The 18589-nt window shown below is 39.7% G+C and overlaps 2 protein-coding genes across 6 annotated transcripts in view; one reads left to right on the forward strand and one right to left on the reverse strand.

The window, feature by feature from the left end:
• Window positions 1–4518, forward strand: part of EIF2B2 (eukaryotic translation initiation factor 2B subunit beta) — a 6836-nt gene extending 2318 nt beyond the window's left edge. The window contains exons 4-8 of the mRNA XM_069092246.1: window positions 145–308; window positions 1195–1290; window positions 2608–2745; window positions 2873–2939; window positions 3967–4518. Of these exons, the coding sequence (XP_068948347.1) occupies window positions 145–308; window positions 1195–1290; window positions 2608–2745; window positions 2873–2939; window positions 3967–4124 (623 nt within the window). The 3' untranslated portion in view covers window positions 4125–4518. The remainder of the gene's footprint in view (window positions 1–144; window positions 309–1194; window positions 1291–2607; window positions 2746–2872; window positions 2940–3966) is intronic.
• Window positions 4519–8285: 3767 nt separating this feature from the next.
• MLH3 (mutL homolog 3) overlaps window positions 8286–18589 on the reverse strand; it is a 34614-nt gene continuing 24310 nt past the window's right edge. For all 5 annotated transcript variants that reach the window (XM_069092242.1, XM_069092241.1, XM_069092239.1 and 2 more), the window contains exons 7-12: window positions 18329–18440; window positions 17279–17438; window positions 14349–14372; window positions 14158–14236; window positions 12792–12943; window positions 8286–11622 (exon numbers count right to left, since the gene is read on the reverse strand). In XM_069092242.1, the coding sequence (XP_068948343.1) occupies window positions 11524–11622; window positions 12792–12943; window positions 14158–14236; window positions 14349–14372; window positions 17279–17438; window positions 18329–18440 (626 nt within the window). In that variant the 3' untranslated portion in view covers window positions 8286–11523. The remainder of the gene's footprint in view (window positions 11623–12791; window positions 12944–14157; window positions 14237–14348; window positions 14373–17278; window positions 17439–18328; window positions 18441–18589) is intronic.

Here is an 18589-nt window from a genome sequence, read left to right on the forward strand (position 1 = left end):
ACTTAATTTAAGACAATTTTGGTATGGTGCCCCTGAGTTCTAGTTTCCCCATAAGATGTGCTGGTGGGATGTTGTGCCAAGGGCACAAATCTTTTCTTCTTAACTTAGTATCTTGATTTTCCTGTATATTTACTGTGCTTGCAGAAGGGACAACTGAGAACATAGCTATGCAGGCCCTGGAGCACATTCACTCCAATGAGGTGATCATGACCATTGGATACTCCCGAACTGTCGAAGAATTCCTCAAAGTGGCTGCCCAGAAGCGGAAATTTCACGTTATTGTGGCAGAGTGTGCTCCTTTCTGTCAGGTACTGAAGGAACTACAGAAAAATGAGAAAAGTGGGAGGAGGTAGTAAAGGAAAAGATGGTTGGATCCATTTTGACTGAATTGGTAAGAAAGAGGTAATGATGACTTGGGGGAAAAGTGTCTGGTATGATGAAAAAAATCAAGATAACTCTTATGTAGTGAGATTTTAGTGGAATTAACCAAAAGCTAAAATGTCTTGCACCTGTGTCTGCATTGGGAGAGGGAGTTTCCTCACCAGAATTGAAATTACATGACTAGTCCAAAATTGTGTGATAGTTGGTTTGAGAAAGCAGTAGTGAACTGCGGACATAAGAGTTGAGACAGCATGACGGAGTGGAAAGACCACTGGCCTTGGAGGCAGAGGTTCTGGATTCCAATGCTAGCTCTGTCCCTTACTGTCAGTGTAACTTTGGGGAAGTCACAATCTCCCTGGCCCTCTGTTTTCTTCATATGAAGAATGGAAGCATTTGGAGTTAATGTTCTCAAAGGTTTCTTTAGGCTCCAAATTGGTAGTGTATGATATCCTCTTTAGGGACCTAAATGGAACTTTAGAAATGATTGGTACTTGGGCTGACCTCAGTACCTAGGAACATAAAGGACATTTTTCAGAATCTAAGGTGGAATTGCGAACTGGGACCAACCTGACCAGCTGTACCTAATGACTCTGTCTAATAGAACTTCCTAGTTTTATGGCTGCTCTAATTAGTGCTGAGGACTAGTTGTTGTGCTTACTAATTTCACATCTGCTCCCTCAGTGTTAGCAGAATGTATGCCAAGAACTTCTGCTGTAGCAGAATGAACTTCTAGAAACAGATCAGCCCAAATTACATTTGAAAGCGCACTCCTTATCTCCTGCAGGGCTCATCACTTTCTGCCTCTTATTTCAGGGCCATAAGATGGCAGTCAATCTGGCCAAGGAGAATATTGAAACAACTGTCATGACTGATGCTGCTATTTTTGCTGTTATGTCAAGAGTCAACAAAGTGAGTATATTTGGAGTTATTAGAAATGGGTAAAGATAGCATAGAGATATTGGCTATTAACATAAGAAGTATTCCTTCCCTTATGGGTTCCTAAAATATTTGTTCTTCCTCATATCTCTGGGAAAAAGTAAAGTTCTTTTTTTTTTTTTTGCCTTTTGGAGGGCAATTGGGGTTAAGTAACTTGCCCAAGGTTACGCGGCTGGTTTTTTTGTGTGGGTGTTAAGTGTCTGAGACCGGAACCGAACTCGGATCCTCCTGACTCCAGGACCGGCGCTCTACTCACTGCGCCACCTAGCCGCCCCTAAAAAGGAAAGTTCTTGATATCATTTGAAGATGTAAGTTGAGACTGTTGATTCAGTTACAGAATTCCTTTTCCCTTGTCCCTATATTCATTCCTATTCTTTATGCCCTTGCTTAGACTCTCTGAGATATTTGGGAGTGCAGTGAAAGGAATATAGGGCTGAAGGTAGAACACGCAACATGTATGTGAGCCCTCAGTGTCTGGGAAGAAGGGACCATGTGCTGTGTTTGGAGTTTCACTGAGAACTTGGCAGATGAAATGTAGTAGATGAATAGGAGCCTCCTCTACGGGAGGAAGAAAATTCTGTACCTTACTAAGTAGTGAACATGGCTAAAAGTGGTAAGCACTTTTGTTGACTGCATATATATGGTGATTGCATTTCATATCTTCTCTGGCATCTGCTCACTTCTCAACAGCATAGGCATGCAGACATGTTGAAGCTTTCACTATAGGTAGGTCTTTTACTGGCCCTAGTAGAAGGCTCTTTAGGGAAAGAAAAAAATTGATGATGAAGTAAATAAAATTGCAGGTTTGGTCTTCTACATCTGTCTAACTGGCCTAGGAATTTTCTTACTTTTTCAATTTGGGATCTCTTCAGTTTGATCTGGTAGAGCAGTAGATTAGTGACCCTTCAGCAAACTTATTGTAGTGAAAGGAATACACAAACTGCTGTCATGAGCTTAAAACTTGTCTATTATCAAGACATCACAAGAGTTGAAGAGGCCTTTTGCTTCATTCCCCACCCATTTTCCTGTAAAAATCAAAACGTGAAACAGGCAGTTGAGAAAAGGGGAGGATCTAGTTCACTCTTAGTAGTTACAGAACCCAACCTCTTTTTTATCTTGTCTGTTTGTGTCAAGAGGACCCCAAAGTTTTGATTCCAAATTAGCTTTTGTTCTCCTTGGCCTTGGGTTAAACTTTTTTTTCTTCCTGAACTTTTCCCTTGGCCCTCTACCCTTCCCCTACCCTATCTGCTTGTTCCCTAACTAGCTCATCATGTTCTTTTCATTCCCAAGGTGATCATTGGCACAAAGACCATCCTAGCTAATGGTGCCCTGAGAGCAGTAGCAGGAACACACACCCTGGCCCTCGCAGCTAAGCATCACTCCACTCCGCTCATTGTTTGTGCACCCATGTTTAAGCTTTCACCACAGGTAAGCGCCATTCTATTCCTCTGGCACTAGTGGTAGGGCTGATTCCTGATAGAGAGTGATGGATGCATGCCCAGAAGAAAGTAATGTTTCTTATGTCATTTCTTTTTATATCTTTTTTTTTGTCTAGTTTCCCAATGAAGAAGATTCATTCCACAAGTTTGTAGCTCCTGAAGAAGTCTTACCATTCACAGAGGGTACAGTTTTGTTTTTTAAAACTGATTTGTAGTATTAGATGGGAATGGATTGCAATTCAGATTCAGGGTTCCCTGTCATATAGGAATAGTAAGGGACTGCCCCATAGCTGACTTCAGTGATGACCAGGAGAAAGGGAGCAGAGGAATTATTTTTTCTAGTGGCTGTGGCTCTTACCCCATTTATGGCATTTGGGGACTTTATGACTTTAAAATATTCAATTTATTTTAGGCTAATTGAGCTTTTAGCTGACATGATGAAGGGTAAAGATGACTAAATCTGAGCTTGCTAATGGACTTTGATACTTTAGTATAACAGAACTATGGAGAAGATAACAATGTTAAGAATTATAGGAAGTGTAGTAAATAGCTTTGTGTCTCTTTGAAGCTCAGTTCTAGTCCTTGTGGGGGTTGTTTTGATAATATTATTGTCATAGCGGGGTAGCTTTGAATCATTTCTTCTTATGAAACATTCTACCTAGTGCTTGTGGGCCCTCTTTCCTATTTTTCTCAGAGCTAAGCAGCTTAATTCATTGAGTAAAGACCTAGCAACCTCCCCAGAAACAACTAATGCTGATTGGAACAGCTCTTGGTACAAAATACAGGACTTGGTACTATATCCCCATCATTTGGGCTTAAACACTGCACACTCTTCTTTTTGTTGTATTTATTAACAATAACTTTCCTAACTACTGTTGCTTGAGGCCTCGACAATATTTCTTATTTTTAATACTTGAAAAAAATTTTGAGTTTTAAATTCTCTCCCTTCCTCCTGCGCCTCCCACCCATAAAGAAGACAAGCAGTATATCAATTAGACATGAAATCATGCCAAAAATATTTCCATATTAGTCATATTGTACTCCCAAAAAAAGGCAAGGAAAATGAGAAAATTATACTTCATTTTGCACTCGAGTTCATTGGTTCTTTCTCTGGAGGTGGATAGTCTCTTTCATCATGAGACAAGTCATTGTATTGATCAAGGTAACCAAGCTAGACAATATTTCTTACATTTATTTTATTACCTTTCAGGGGACATTTTGGAGAAGGTCAGTGTTCATTGCCCTGTGTTTGACTATGTCCCACCAGAGCTTATCACCCTCTTTATCTCCAACATTGGTGGGAATGCACCCTCCTATATATACCGCCTCATGAGTGAGCTCTACCATCCTGATGATCACATACTCTAAAGGCAGGAGATGAAGGAGCTCAACTGGACATTTTTGTAACACTGAATGGACATTTGCCTAAAAAACTAATGAGAGACATCCTGCTCCTGACTTGGGAACAGGCCTCAGGAGTCAAGTTCCCTCCAAAGAAGACTTAAACTCTAAATAGAAACTACTGCCTCTGCAAGCCATACACATACATGGGCAAAATTCTAGGATCTCTTCTTTGGAACGTAGAGCTTGACCTGTTGATTTGGAAACCTCCTGCTGATCTGGCTGCTTTTCTGTGGGATATGAAAAGTTCTGATTCAGTGATGTGTTGTGGGTCACGTGGAATTCTTTGCTGAGGTAGACACCTTTGTTCAGAGATTTCTACACCTTCTCCTGGGATATGCCAATAAAAGCTGCTTTATGACTCTTGTCTACAATTCTGCTGTGATTAAACTGCTGGAAACAGCAGCAGCATAGCCCATTTAATGTGTTTGCAAAGCAACGTGCCTGTAGGAGGGTTGTAATTAGAAGTAAACTCTGAACCCCTTAGCATTACAAAAGAAAGTGTTTAATTTCCTTTGGAGTTCGGCAGAAAATTATATCAGAAATTTTTTAAGTGGCCTAAGGAAACTTAAGAATCAAAAGCAGCCTCCTGGTGCTAATAGCTTTTCTGTGAAAATATATTATTTCTGCCTTTTACTGATTTGGGGAAAGAAACAACATTGAGCAAGATTCTAGAAGGCTGACCTAGAAATTATATGACTCAGGTGACTGACTTAACCAGGCCCTAGCTTGTCAATTTATGAAGTAGAAAAGTGCCCAAAGTAAAACTTCACCAGCTTTCTAGATGAAGTGTCTTACAGCTACCAATCTCTGGTCATTTTCTCCCTTCCAAAGGCACCAATTCTAACCACTCCCAGCTTAACATATAACTAATGTGGTTTGGTAATAAAACTTGAGGAGAGTCAAGAGACTCAGCTTCTAATTTTAATTTAACTCCATAGTTTTATTGAAAGAAATCCCATCTACCGTAGTTTCCTAGAAGAGAAGGGCATTCTTCTCAGGGATATTTTTTGTTTTTGTCATATAAAGCATATAGCTATACCTGACAAAATTCCAGAAGGGACTCTTAGTTGTGATTATGATCCTTTGCTTGAAGTATCTGTTCTGAACCCATTTTTTTTTTGGTTGGAAATGTTATTTGGTCCAGCAAACTCTATTGAAAACATAAGTTCTGTGAAATTGGAACTATATGTAAAAGGAGGTTAAAGGGTTGACGTCCTAGGTTGCCTTCATATACTTCTTTAGGCCCTCTCCAAGTGGAGGAATGTTAGAGATTGGATGGAGAAATGGTAATGTGAAGAGCAGAAAACTAGGAGTTGCATACGGTATTTATCTGCTTATACCATCCTTTGTGTGTGTGTATCTATATGTCTATATCTATATATACCATCCTTTGGCACCATTTTCCCCACCCCCAATCCTTTTAGTTTTATCCTCATATCCAAGGGTAATATTTGTAAATAATACTGTAAAAATACATATTCTCTTTTCCAAGACTCAGTTCTTACCACCCCTTAAGTTTTTTCTTAATTAAATTTATTTTTAAACAAAGATTAACCTCTCCCACTTCCTTCTGCCTTCTTCCCATTGAGAACACAAGGAAAACAAAACCCTTGTTTCAGACTTGTATAGTCAAGCAAAACATTTTTGCCTTGGCTATGTCTAAAAAAAGTCACCATCTGTACTCTGAGTTCATCACCTCTCTATTTGGAGGTGGGCTGTATTTTTAATCATGACTCCTCAGAATTTGTAATTGATCATTGTGTTGATCTGACTAACGTTAGGTTTTCTTTTTGTACACGTATAAGCATATATTACTATATATGCATATTTGTGTGCATATATGTATTGTATGTGTACACATGCATATGTACTTTTTTGTCTTAATCTCTCCCACCCTAATTCTATTCCCTCTCCATTAACAATATAAGAAAAACAAAATCCATTGCAAACATGTATAGTCAATAAAGACAAATTTACACAAGGGGCATGTTTTAAAAAATAACTCATTCTTCTAAGTCCTTCACCTTTATCAGGTTTCATCCTTAGTCATCTGAAATCCTGGTTGGTAATTATATTGATAAGAGTTCAGCACAGTGGTATTCCATCACATTTATGTACAATAACTTGTTCATCCATTCCCCAGTTTATGGGCACTACTTCAGATTCTAATTTTTTTCCACCATATAAAGAGCTATAAGTAGTTTTGTCCATCATTTGAGTTTACTTAAGTACTAATCCCTCATTTATGGCCTCCCTCTTAACTCCTTCCCCCTTCTCCCCTTTTCTGTTTCCTTGTCCCAAATGTGCGTGTATGTGTATTTTTGACTAGTTCAAAGATGGGAGTGAGGTTCCAGTTTCAGCCACTTCCCCCTACCCCCTCCTTATTTGTATTGATGTCTACTTGTGCACCCTGATTATGTATGAGATAATTTTCTCTAAACTTCCTTCTTCCCCTTCCCCCACCAATGTATTCCTCTTCCCCTCTTTCTCTTCTTAATATCAAGATAAATATACTCTTAGGTTTTTGTCTAATTTATTCCCTTTATGAATTCTGATGGTGACAGGATTCAGAGGGAGACATCATCACGTATCTGAATGCACATACTTTATCTTTACCTTTTTATGTTTCTCTTTACTCTTGTGTTTGAACTTCAGAGTCTCTCCACAGCTCTGGTATTTTTGCCTTCTATTTCTTTAAAGATCCATTTTATTTTCTCCTGTGGTGTTATATTCAGTTTTGCTGGGTAGGTTATTCTTGGCTGTAAGTGCGTATCTTTGCCTTCAGGAATATTTTTCCACCTTCTCCACTCCTTTACAGGGATGGCTGATAAATCATGTGTGATCCTGACTGTGGCTCCTCAGTAACTGAGTTCTTTCTGGCTGCTTGTAATTTTTTTCTGTGACATGGGAGCTGGATTTTGGCTATGGTATTCCTGGGAGTTTCATTTTGGGATTTTTCTTTTTCAGAAAGTGACCAGTGCATTCTTTCTATTTCCACTTTGCCTTCTGGTTCTAAGAAATCTGGGCAGTTTTCTTTTAATGTCTTAAACTATGATGTTCTTCTCCAGCTCATTTTATAGGTGAGGAAACTGAGGCAAACAGGGTAAAGTGACTTGGCCAGAGTCACAGAGCTAGTAAGTTTCTGAGGTCAGATTTGAACTCAGGAACAAATTTTTTCCTTGCTTCAGACCTAGAATCACAGCTAGTAAATATCTGTGGCTTGATGAACCCAAGCTTTATCCGCTGTGGCACCTAGTCTTTAAAGCTAGGCTAGGAGGTTATAATCAGAAAGAATTTCAGAATTCTGGATGATAGAGTTAGCAGTTATGAGTGATGGAAACAGGAGATGGAGTGTAGGAACTGCAAACTGGCTAGTTTGGCTGGAGCACAGCATACAGAAACATAGAAAAAACAATGAAAAGGTAAGAAGAGACCCTATTGTGAAGAACTTTAAATGCCAAATAGGGGAATTTATATATGATCTGAGAGAAATTACTATTGTTATTAATAATCAATGATTCAGGGAGATTCCTTGATTTTAAAAGTTCAGTCTCTTGCAGAACACCAATTTGTTGAAGGGCACCACAATGTCCCTCGTTTTAATACAGCCCACCACCTATTGTGTTAACCAATCAGAGTTGACTGCTACTCCTCTTCCAAAGGAAGATAAAAGCTCGGAGCCTGGGATGGCCAAGTGACTGTCCTTTTATTAATAATGTGCTGGACTAATTAATAAAATGATTAAATTACCCAGAAACTATATCTCTTGAACCTTTTTAATTGTCAAAGATCCTTGTGGAATTTCCTGTGTGTCTAGACCTCAGTCTTCTTTGACCCTCATGCTGCCTAGATGGGCTTCCATGCCAAAATGCCTGCCTAATTCTAAAAGCTTTTTTGCCCTGGCTTTGGCCTGACCTCCTTCTGTCTCTGTCCCCTACCTTGTGCTCCTAAGCCTTGCACCCCAGTCCTGGCTCTTGTTCAATTCTCCATCATCTTCTATTAGCTGCTTTGCCAAGTGCTCTCAAGCTAGAGAAATCAGCAAGACTGAAGAAACAGAATAAAAAATACAACCTATCTTTTGCTATGGTCAAAGTTTCAACAAGTGTGAACCTGATAAAGCTATACTTCTGATAAAAGTGTGGCTTTTATTATTCTTCATAACTAAAAGGTTACACTTTTTGTAAAATTGTCCTCAGTTACCCTCTGGAAAAAGCCCATTTCTCTCCAGGGGTGGTGGTGTTGAGGTTTGGGGTTTAGGGGTGGTTGAGACCCCAAAATATCAACACGTTGGGTCCTGCCAAATGAATTCAACTCAAGCTTTCTCTCAGCCACAGTAAAACAAAGTTTATTAAAGATTCACGGTAGACTCTTAGGAAGTCTAAGTATTTGTGACGCTTGTCAACACAAGCAGGCCAGAATGATCTGACACAGACTGAGCCTGCATTAGATTGAATCTCTTATATAGGAGGATTTAGGGGTGGTCTAGAGGTCTAGAGGAGGAGTTTGGGGAGGGTCTTGAGGAGGAGTGTAAGGAAGATCTTGATGGGACTGAGGTCAGACTCCAGGAATGGGATTAAGGATGGGAAATAGCTGAAAGCTACCTGGAGATGACAAACAATGGAAGGCTAGGCTAGTTTAAGGGTAACAGGTTTGGGTATAGATATTTTGATAGGATTAAGGGTGGGAAGTAGCTGGACAATGGAGGGCTAGGCTAGGTTAAGAGTAACAGATTTGAGCCTAGCAATAATGAAAGGCTTATGGTCTCAGACAAATGCCTCATCAAGCGATTCAATCAGAATTCAAGGGGTTTTCCAGAGCCTGTACCCCATCATTGGGACACAGACTTTTATCAGGTTAAATATTGGGGACAATTCCTTGGCTGTCAGGGTAGTCTTTGCTGCCACAGGTAATGGGGGTGTAGAATATCATCATTTTTGCAATAGGAGGTGCAGGCCAGTGAGGTTGACTGAATCACAAGGCATTTCTAACCTTGGGAGTCTATGAAAATGTTGGTTCCATACAAGAGCAATGTTTCTCAAACATCTTCACTTGATGGTCCTCATAAGAGATGCTGTTTATCTTTCTTTTCCAAATAAGTAAAAATTCTCAAAGCAACATTTTACTTATGTGACCCAGACTTAGAGCTCATTCACAGTGAACATTACTGCTTTTTCCACAGATCTAATCCATTAAGTATTATTATTAACCAGAGACATAGAAAAGGCTTTTCTCAACAATTCATCTGTTGAGGAAGTAGGAATATATAAAGAAGACTGTTTGGACGCTTCTTGCAAGAAGGAAAAATCCTATGTTCAGAAGGAATTATGCCACAATTAAGGCTGCAGACTGCAATTAAACATGGATAATAATAACAGCTAACATTTATATAGCATTTACTATGTGCCAGGCACAGTGCCAAGTTCTTTATAATCTTTATTTCATCTGATTCTCACAGCAACTTTGGGAGGTAGGTGTTATTATCCCCACTTTACAGATGAGGAAATTGAGGCAAACAGAAGTTGAGTGACTGATCCAGGATCAAACAGCTGAGTATCTGAGGCTGAATTTGAACTCAGGTCTTCCTGACTCAAGGCCCAATGCCTTTACCCACTGTGACATCTAGGTGCCTAGCTAGAAGTTGTGTTGGATTCAAAAGAACCTCTAACTCCTTGAGAAAAACATATGGGAAATCATGAATGATTATACCTGCTTAGGCAAAGTTAGGCATCTTACTGAAAGAATAAATATTGCATTGAGATATGAAGCTTTTAAAAATAAACATATGCCAGAAATGAATGGGCTGCCAAAATAATCCATCTCTGAGTGGCCAGCTTCCTGGTGATGAGCTTTTCCATACTTAGCTGGGTCAACCCTCAGAACACAGCCTTGGTCTGTGGTCAGGTTATAACTGAAGCATTTTCAACATGGTGGAACCTGCAAGAGCTTACACTCCACTGGAAAGGCCTTTGAGAACCTAGAGTCATCTCTACATCAGGTTGAGATATTGGAGAAGGACTTAGGGGAAGAGAAAAAGAGGAACAGCTCTTTGGGTGGGTTCCCCAGGGTGGATCCTTATAAGAGGACATGGCTGGAACTCACACAGGATGGGCAGATATGGATGGGTCATGATCTGCACTGTTAGAAAGAACTTCCAAATCAGGGAGGTCACAGAGCCATTATGAATTTCCCCCATCATAAAAAAAAAAAACAACCCCAGAAATCTTTAAAGACAAACTTTCAATATTTCTGTGGTTGTAGATGTGTATGATACTTGGGGTGGCCAGGTAGCACAGCGAATAAGAGCACCGGCTCCAGTGTTGAGAAGACCTGGAGATCGAATCCCGGGCTCAGACACTTAGCACTCACCCAGAAACACCTGGCCGTGTAACCTTGAGCAAGTTACTTAACCCCAATTGCTAGGGGCGGCCAGGTGGCTCAGCGAGTAAGAGCACCGGCTCCAGTGTTGGGACGACCTGGAGATCGAATCCCGGGCTCAGACACTCAGCACCACACCCAGAAATAACTGGCCGTGTAACCTTGAGCAAGTTACTTAACCCTGATTGCTTTAAAAAAAAAAAAAAAGATGTGTATGATACCATTAGCCAGACAACTGTTTTAAAGACAGCAGAAAAATGTAAACTTGGCCTTTTCTCCATCCAGTTCTTGTCCTCTTTCTTTTTCTTTTTCAACATGACTTAAATTGGTCAGTTCCCTAAAATCATCTAGTTGGAAATAATGGAAGGGCAAGGACCCTATCTTCAACTTGATGGAAAAAAATACTTGTTGGGGTTGTTTGTAGAAGAGATTCTTCATAGCCCTTTTCATCATTCAAATAATCCAATTATTGTGGTATCGGCCTGAGTGGAATAAGACTCTTTAGGTTTGGGCTTTTAAATGTAGGCAAGGGACAGAGTTCAGGAAAACTATAGGACAGGGAAGTGCATAAGGGACTAGCATTGAACAGGGATGAGACGATATTACTAATCCTTGGTAGTGCATATTAAGTAAAAACTAAACAGATGACTTAAAAAAAAAGTCAACTATCAAATTTTACGCCAAAATAAATTATAGACATAGAAAGGTATTTTCAAATTCCTGAGTCATACAAATGCATACATTTATACATTTCCCTATATGCAGCTTTCAGATTTAAATTATTATATGGCAGGTTGCCTACAGAAATGCCCAAGAAAGGATGTTCACTTTTGAAAGCAGTTCTGTGCATTGGGCTTGTTAAGGAAAGTATCATGACCACAGTGATTCATCCTGCATGCAGCTATATTCAGCTAATGTCCCTTCATCTTCTCACAGGTGTGGGGCTTGTCTGAAGAATCCTGTCTTCATAGAACTTCACAAGGTGGTTTCAACCTTTATTTTGCTTTTCATCACGAGTCTCTGTTTTCTTAAACAAATGCCAGGCCCGGGCCATTTTGCAAAGTTTAGCAAGGTTGGGTTTAGGATACTAAGAAAAAAATGGAATTATTATAGCTGTTAACATACTAAAGGAAATGTGGATTCTCAAATCCCAGTTAAATTGCTAATTTTCCAAAATATATTGAAATCAGGTTTCAGGAAAGACTAAACAAGCAACATGATAGATTTCTCCAGGACAAAGAGCTTTTCTAATAGTTGTGGTGTAGGTTCTTTGTGGTTCAGAATGGGGCAAAGAGTCTCCAGCACTAGGGAGTTCAGCTGGGCTGTGTATAAAAGTTCTAATACCCATGACTCACTGCAAAAGAAGAATTTATAATTCTTTAGTGGGAAAGGTAAGAACAATTGCTGGCTCTGGGAACACAATAACATGGACATTCTTAATATGGTCTCATGTTCTGTTTCAGTTAAGATTATAACTGAGAACAGAAAATGTCCTTAATTTAAACCACTCTGTGTCCTTGCAGCATTATCCACACCAAACTTTCTGGGGTAGATTGTGACTGCAGCCTCAAAATCCCCCAAGATGCAGAGACTCCATAAACTGGCATTGCTATTACAATAAAATACCAGGTAGCATCGCCATACTTAGCCAAAAGCTAATCTGCTGTATTCCTACCAAGTCTCTGCAGTCCTAGGAAAAAGAATTGCTGTATCCTATCCGGAAAGACAAAATAAAGTCAGAACTAGATATGAGGGATCCATTGTTGTACCTGGCCCCCTTCTGGGTCCCCTCCCCCAACCAGCTCTCCTTCACGTAAGTAAGCCAACTGCCAAGTTTAGCTCTGCCTAGGAAGCCTTGGAGGGAGCAGGAGTTTCAAAATGTGTACTGACCAATCACTGATTTTAGACTCTGCAAGTTCCTGCTTATGTAATACCCAACCAGGGTGGCGTGCTTTTAAAAGCTGAGGCTTTGCCTAGGGTCAGGGCTGTTCGATTTGGGGAGAGGCCCCGATCAGCCATGGCACCAATAAAAGGTTCACTTTTAAATTGTACGTGGGTCTTGCTCGTGTTTCGGGTACAACACCATAAATCTGTATTTATATTAAACTCAAGAATACCGAACTGTATGTGTGTGTGTTGGCATTTCAAAATGGTAAGGGAAGAAGAGCTGGTAGTTTATTTAAGGCAAGAATGCTCTCTGCCCTTTAAAAGAGAGAAACTCAGTTTCCTCTTCTTCATTCTTAATCACTAAGGTACCTGTTTCTCCTGTCCCAAATGGTCTATGTCTGCCAAGGGCAGCATCGAAGGTCTCCCATGAGCACACTGGAAGGGCAGTTGACACCGAGATAGAGCGTCAATAAGTCGACAACTCTCCTCTGGGCTCAGGCTGTCATTAAACTTAATAGCTCCTAAAAACAAGGAAGGTGCATGAGAGAAGTGTCACAGGTACAGTGGGAAGCCAATCCTAACTATGACCCAAATGTCTCCTAAATAAAGGAAAATACATCTTGGAAACTCTTCTGTTGGTCTTAGAATTGTTTGAATCATCACCTAAGACCATGGATGGAACTTATGGCTTCCTGCTTTACCATGTTCCTCAGCCATTCCTAAAGGAAACTCTCATCTTCATAAGGAGGTTACATTCTCTGCAACTAGACTAGAGCCAATGTATTTTCAGAGTTCCTCTGAGAGTGACAAAAGCAGCCTTATATTCTTTAGAGTAACTAAGCCTTGTGTAATTAGGGCTATTTTTCAATATTTTCTTTCCTCTGGCTCCAGGTTCAATCTATCACGTCATGTTAATCTTTCTTCAAAATGTCCCCTTTGATTTGCCATTTTCTTTCTACTTCTACAGACCCCACCCTAATGTAAACCTTCACTAGCTCATACTTATGTTATTATAATAGCCTAAATCTGATCCATAGTACAAAAGCAGCAGCCAGAACATTTTCCTCAAATGCCATTTTGTTTTATCTTTTTCTTGCTCAAGATCCTGTACCAATGTGCAGCTGGAGCCCTAATGGTTCAAATCTTGGTTTTGCTACTTTACAAAAACATCGCTTGGCCTTAGTTTCCTTATCTGAAAAATGAGGTGGTTGGAATTTCAACCCAAGCTCTGTCCTAGGTCTAAACTCTATGTGCCAAAGCAAAATGTTCCATTTTGGACCTCAAGGCTTCCTTCCCTCCTTTTAATCTAACTTCCATACTTCTCTATATGAACCTTTATTCAATAAGCTAATCTATTTGGTGTTCCACACGTGTGAATTTGTTTATCAGGCCTGTGCTCATGCCAGTCCTTCCATCTACTCCATTTTCTTTTTTTCTTCTCTCAACTAATACATGTTGAGTTTCATTCAAAACTCACTTGTCCTAGGAAAGTGGATTCTGTTTATTCCTCCACTTGGCTCTCCTACTGAACTCCTATATCCAATATTTGTATTAAACTCAAATGATCTTGCTGCTATTTTCCTTTGGTTGTTTCATATGTGTGTTGTTTTTTAATATAGACTGTATGCTTCCAGAGGCAAGGCTCCATTTGTCTTACATCCTCCTTGTTCTTCCTCTACCTGTCAAGAGTGCTTAGCATAGAGTAGATCTTTAATAACTACACTGAGGATCTTACCATGGCAGGCCTGGGATGCTAACACCTTCTGGATGGTAAGTGGCAAAGAACCTTGAGCTCCTCCTGTAGTCTGAAGCAGCTAAAAGAAGTGGTACATGATTAAACTCTTCATTCATAGCAAGAATAGTGGGTGATAGATATCCCCTGTGTGAAACCTCTGCCTATCCTTCCCAAACAAAAGAACTGCTTACCTCTACTTGTTCTTGAATAAATTCCTGGAAAGCAAAAAAGAAAGTACAAGTAAGCTGCTGTTATTGTCTTTTCTCTACTAAAAATATATATATATATATATATTTGAATTGACCCCTTTAAGGAATAGCAGTCTCAAGGAAAGGAAGCTTGGAATATAATAATAAAACATAAAGTGCTTTGAGTTAAGACGTTCTATGAAGATTTATTTTATTTTGTTTTTTGGAGAGGAGAAGGCAAGATAGTTGGGTTTAAGTGACTTGCCCAAGGTCACACAGCTAGTAAATGTATCAAGTGTCTGAGACTGGATTTGAATTCAGGTCCTCCTGACTCCAGGACCTGTGCTCTATTCACTGTACCACCTAGCCTCCCCATCTATGAAGATTTAAACACATCTGTGCAAGGGAGACTCTATCCAGACACAGCTTCCAACAGCTTATGAGGACATGTAATTGGTAAGAGTAGCTTTGATCATTTATTAAGGGATAGTCTGTTTCTGTTTAAAACTCTAGCCAGAACAAGTGTAATGTCGGACACATATTGTGAATAAAGGCATATAAATGAGGAAAAAATTAATGTAACTGTCCACTCATTACAACCCACACTTTATGATTATAAGCCCCCAAAATTTTTCTCATAAGTTTACACAGTAGTTCTTGCAAACTCTCTATCTTTGGATTAAAAAAAAAAATCTATAGTACTTAAAAAAAATCGCCTGGCATATTTTTGTTCCTGTTAATCCCTTTCAACAGCCTTATCAGAGCAGACGATAATTTTTCTTTTAGGCAAGGCAATCCAGGTTAAGTGATTTTCCCAACCAAGGTCATACAGCTAGTAAGTGTCAAGTGTCACATTTGAACTCAAGTCCTCCTGACTCCAAGGCGGGCGCTTTCTTCACTGTGTCACATAGCTGCCCCCAGCAGATGCTAATATTAGCAGAAGTTAATGAACTTTAAAGACAATTCTACCAGACCACCTGTTTCACAGATAACACACAGGAGGCACTGGAGTTTTTAGACTCCAGCCTCTAACAGGTTCATTCTTGATCTGGTCAGACAGACAGACAGCTTCAGAGGGGTTAATAATCAGCTTTATTCTAGTCTAGTCTTCTCAGAGGGTTGTGGGAGAACCAGCTCCTACAACATTCCCTCATCACCCTTCTTGCAGGGGCCAGTGAGAAGGTGGGGGGCAACTACCCCTACATCTCAATGGGGTCAATCAAGACAGGCACAGTTTGTGCAGTTCTCTAAATCCCGTCAAGGCTCAACGGGGGCCATTTGAGGCACACACAGATACCCCTATGGGTTTCCTGTGGGTTTCCACACTCACTGACCAGTGCCCACCTGCTTTAGAGGGCAACAGACAAAGAAGGCATCTTGCCAACATTAAGCTCACAGGTTAACTTTAGCAATATTGACATTCTGCACAAACAGTAAATATAGTATATATAAATATAGTAAATATCAATTATGTCACCCCTGTATCTAATGGAGCATCAGTAGGACTGTCTGTCACTATGATTCTCGGAACTATTATCTAGAATCCTTGGAACTATTCTGGAAGTTATTATCTAACACCTGGAAACTAGACATTCTCATGGCCATGGATCCTGAGAAACTAACTCTAAGAAGGATAACAAAATCCCCCTTACATATATTCCCTTTCATGCTCCCAATTTGCAAAACCTTTGAAAGTTAAGCTAGTCCAGTTACAAGGAAAAGCTCTGCTTGAAGATATGGCACCACCAGCAATTTCTTTACAATAAATAATAGGACTTCTTTATTAGGAATAAAGTGCTTAGCACTGTGTCTGACCACAGTAAACATTTAATAAAGGTTTCCTGTTTCCTTCCTTGTTTCCTTCCTTCCTTCCTTCCTTCCTTCCTTCCTTCTTTCCTTCCTTTCTTCCTTCCTTCCTTCCTTCCTTCCTTCCTTCTTCCACTTCTCTAGACTCCTGTCACTCTTGTCTTTCTTTTAGATCAGACTTAGAAAATCCTCCCTCCTTCTCTTTTCCCACAGCCATGTTCTAACTCCCAAAGTTACTCAGAGCCAAGTAGTAGACATTGCACTGCTTCAAAATCACAGCCATATTTCTCCCAAGAGAGGAAAAAAGACCAAAAAACAGAAAAAAACCGAGTGACCCAGTTATCAAAGTTATTACAACAGAGACAAATACTAACTCCTCTCACATTCTCTACCATTGCTGTTTCCAGAAACTAACATATTTAGATGATAAAGCCCAATGAACAAGATCTGGATACAATTCCCTGATCCCTTGCTCATCATTACATTAAAAGGTGAGCTGCATGTGTGCATGTGTGTGTGTGTGGGGAGGAATGTGAGAAAAGAGTTTTGGAAATTATAAAGCATCATATAAATGTGAGCTATCATTATTACTATTATGAGTAACACCAGTGCTACTATTACAACTGTTAGGTTCAACTAATGTTAAATAATTTGTTCTTTTAACTGGGAGCATGTTAGTGATTTGTTCCATCTGCCAGAAGTCAAGGGGCTACTCCTCCTCTGAAATATAGCAAAGCCATTCCAGCTCCCTTCAGAATCAACAAAAAATTATCTAGATCAGTCTGGCTGAACATGAGTAAGATTTTCTGGCCATTATAAGCTTGATTTCAAACTGAAATAAACTCCTTAGTAAGAGTCTTTGATGTGTGTGCTGCAAAAGTTTTTGTTTTGGATTTCTAGTTTAATAGAGACTGAATAGCAAAGTCTATTAATGAAAAAAAATAAGGTGGGAGGGAGGAGAGTTAGAGTAGATGCTCCAAGGACTGTTGAGAGAATGAGTATAGCAAAGGACATCTTATCAAATCTATGGAGATTCAACTTCATGGCCTCCACTTTGAAAAACCCTTGGCCTCTCCAGGCAGAATGCACTAGAACCATCCCAAAGCAACCTTCCCAGCATAACTCACCTCCAGGATACTTTTTGTCACAGTAGGTCTTCCCCTCCGGACTTCATTGGCTTCTCTTTCTACAAAGCAGAGTGGCACCTCTCCCACAAGGATATGGGAGCTGGGGGCATCTGGAAACATTAATTTCAGGCCCAGATATTCCAGGCCCTTGTGGTAACACCTAAAGAGATGAATAGTCTCCAATGTACTAACTAGAGTATGTATATCAAAGAGTACTTTTGAAGAAGAGCCCTTTGTTCCCACTTCAGTTACAAATACTCCATAATTTTTTCAGAAATTGCCCTAGTTTTTAAAAGCTTCTCTCCTAATTAAAGAGTGTTCCTTTAGGATTTTACTATTATTATATCTCCCCTTTTGAGATCACAGTACCCTCCACTTATTCCCCATTTCACTCAGGAAAACAAGGGTCCTGAGAGATTTAAAATACCAGGATTTACTTTTCTCCTTCACTGGAGAGTTACTCATTTCTGATAGTTGATTTTCAGCTGGCTCTTAAAGAAGCCTGGCACCAAAACAAAGGGCTCAGAATGTTTTAAATCAGCATGAAAGCAGGGAAGTAATTAATGGCCCCTGGATCTGAGAAGTTCCTGATTAACTGAATGTAAATAACTGCATCTGCAGCTAATCTAAATTATGCTCCAAGAGAAATGAAGTACTGGTAGTAGCCTCATTTCCATATCTGAAATGAATGAGGGACAATTCTCTCTTTCCTATTTCCATAAATGTCTGTTATCCCAGGAGCTGGGAGAGGTCTTATCTAGTGAATCACTATATGATTGATCCCTGCCATGCTTCTCTGTGCTAGACATTTCCTTCAGTGTGATCATGGGATGATATCTAAGGAACGAGAACACATTGAAACAAAGCAGAATGGAAGCAATTATAGCAGGAACGTTGCTTTCAGAGAAACAGGGAGAATAAACACTCCCTGTTCCAAGAAATGGTAAAAATGATCTAAGTTCTAGCTGCTGGACCAGATTACTAGGCACACTCTATCCTATCCTCAATATCACATCCTTAAAGTGTTCATCACTCAAGCATGGTACTAACTGTAAAAGTCTTCTCTGTTCCTCTGTCACTGTGATCTCCATTGGCGGGTATATGGTAGAAGACAGCAATTTCTTGTGGTGAAAGCTTTTTGGATGTTCCTTCTCATATGAATCTATTGGCAGAAAATTTAATAGGTGAGAACAAGGAGAAATAAAGTCTACTAGTCTCAGACCAAGCATGAAATATGATAGAGCATAATAATGTTAATTATTCTACTGCCTAGTTTTAGACCAAGAGTTTTTAACTTCAGAGATTTAGGTT

This window comes from Petaurus breviceps, unplaced genomic scaffold, assembly GCF_028583685.1.
Source record: "Petaurus breviceps papuanus isolate PSGF00001 unplaced genomic scaffold, PetGlider_PUasm1.0 189, whole genome shotgun sequence".
NCBI classification, from domain to species: domain Eukaryota; kingdom Metazoa; phylum Chordata; class Mammalia; order Diprotodontia; family Petauridae; genus Petaurus; species Petaurus breviceps.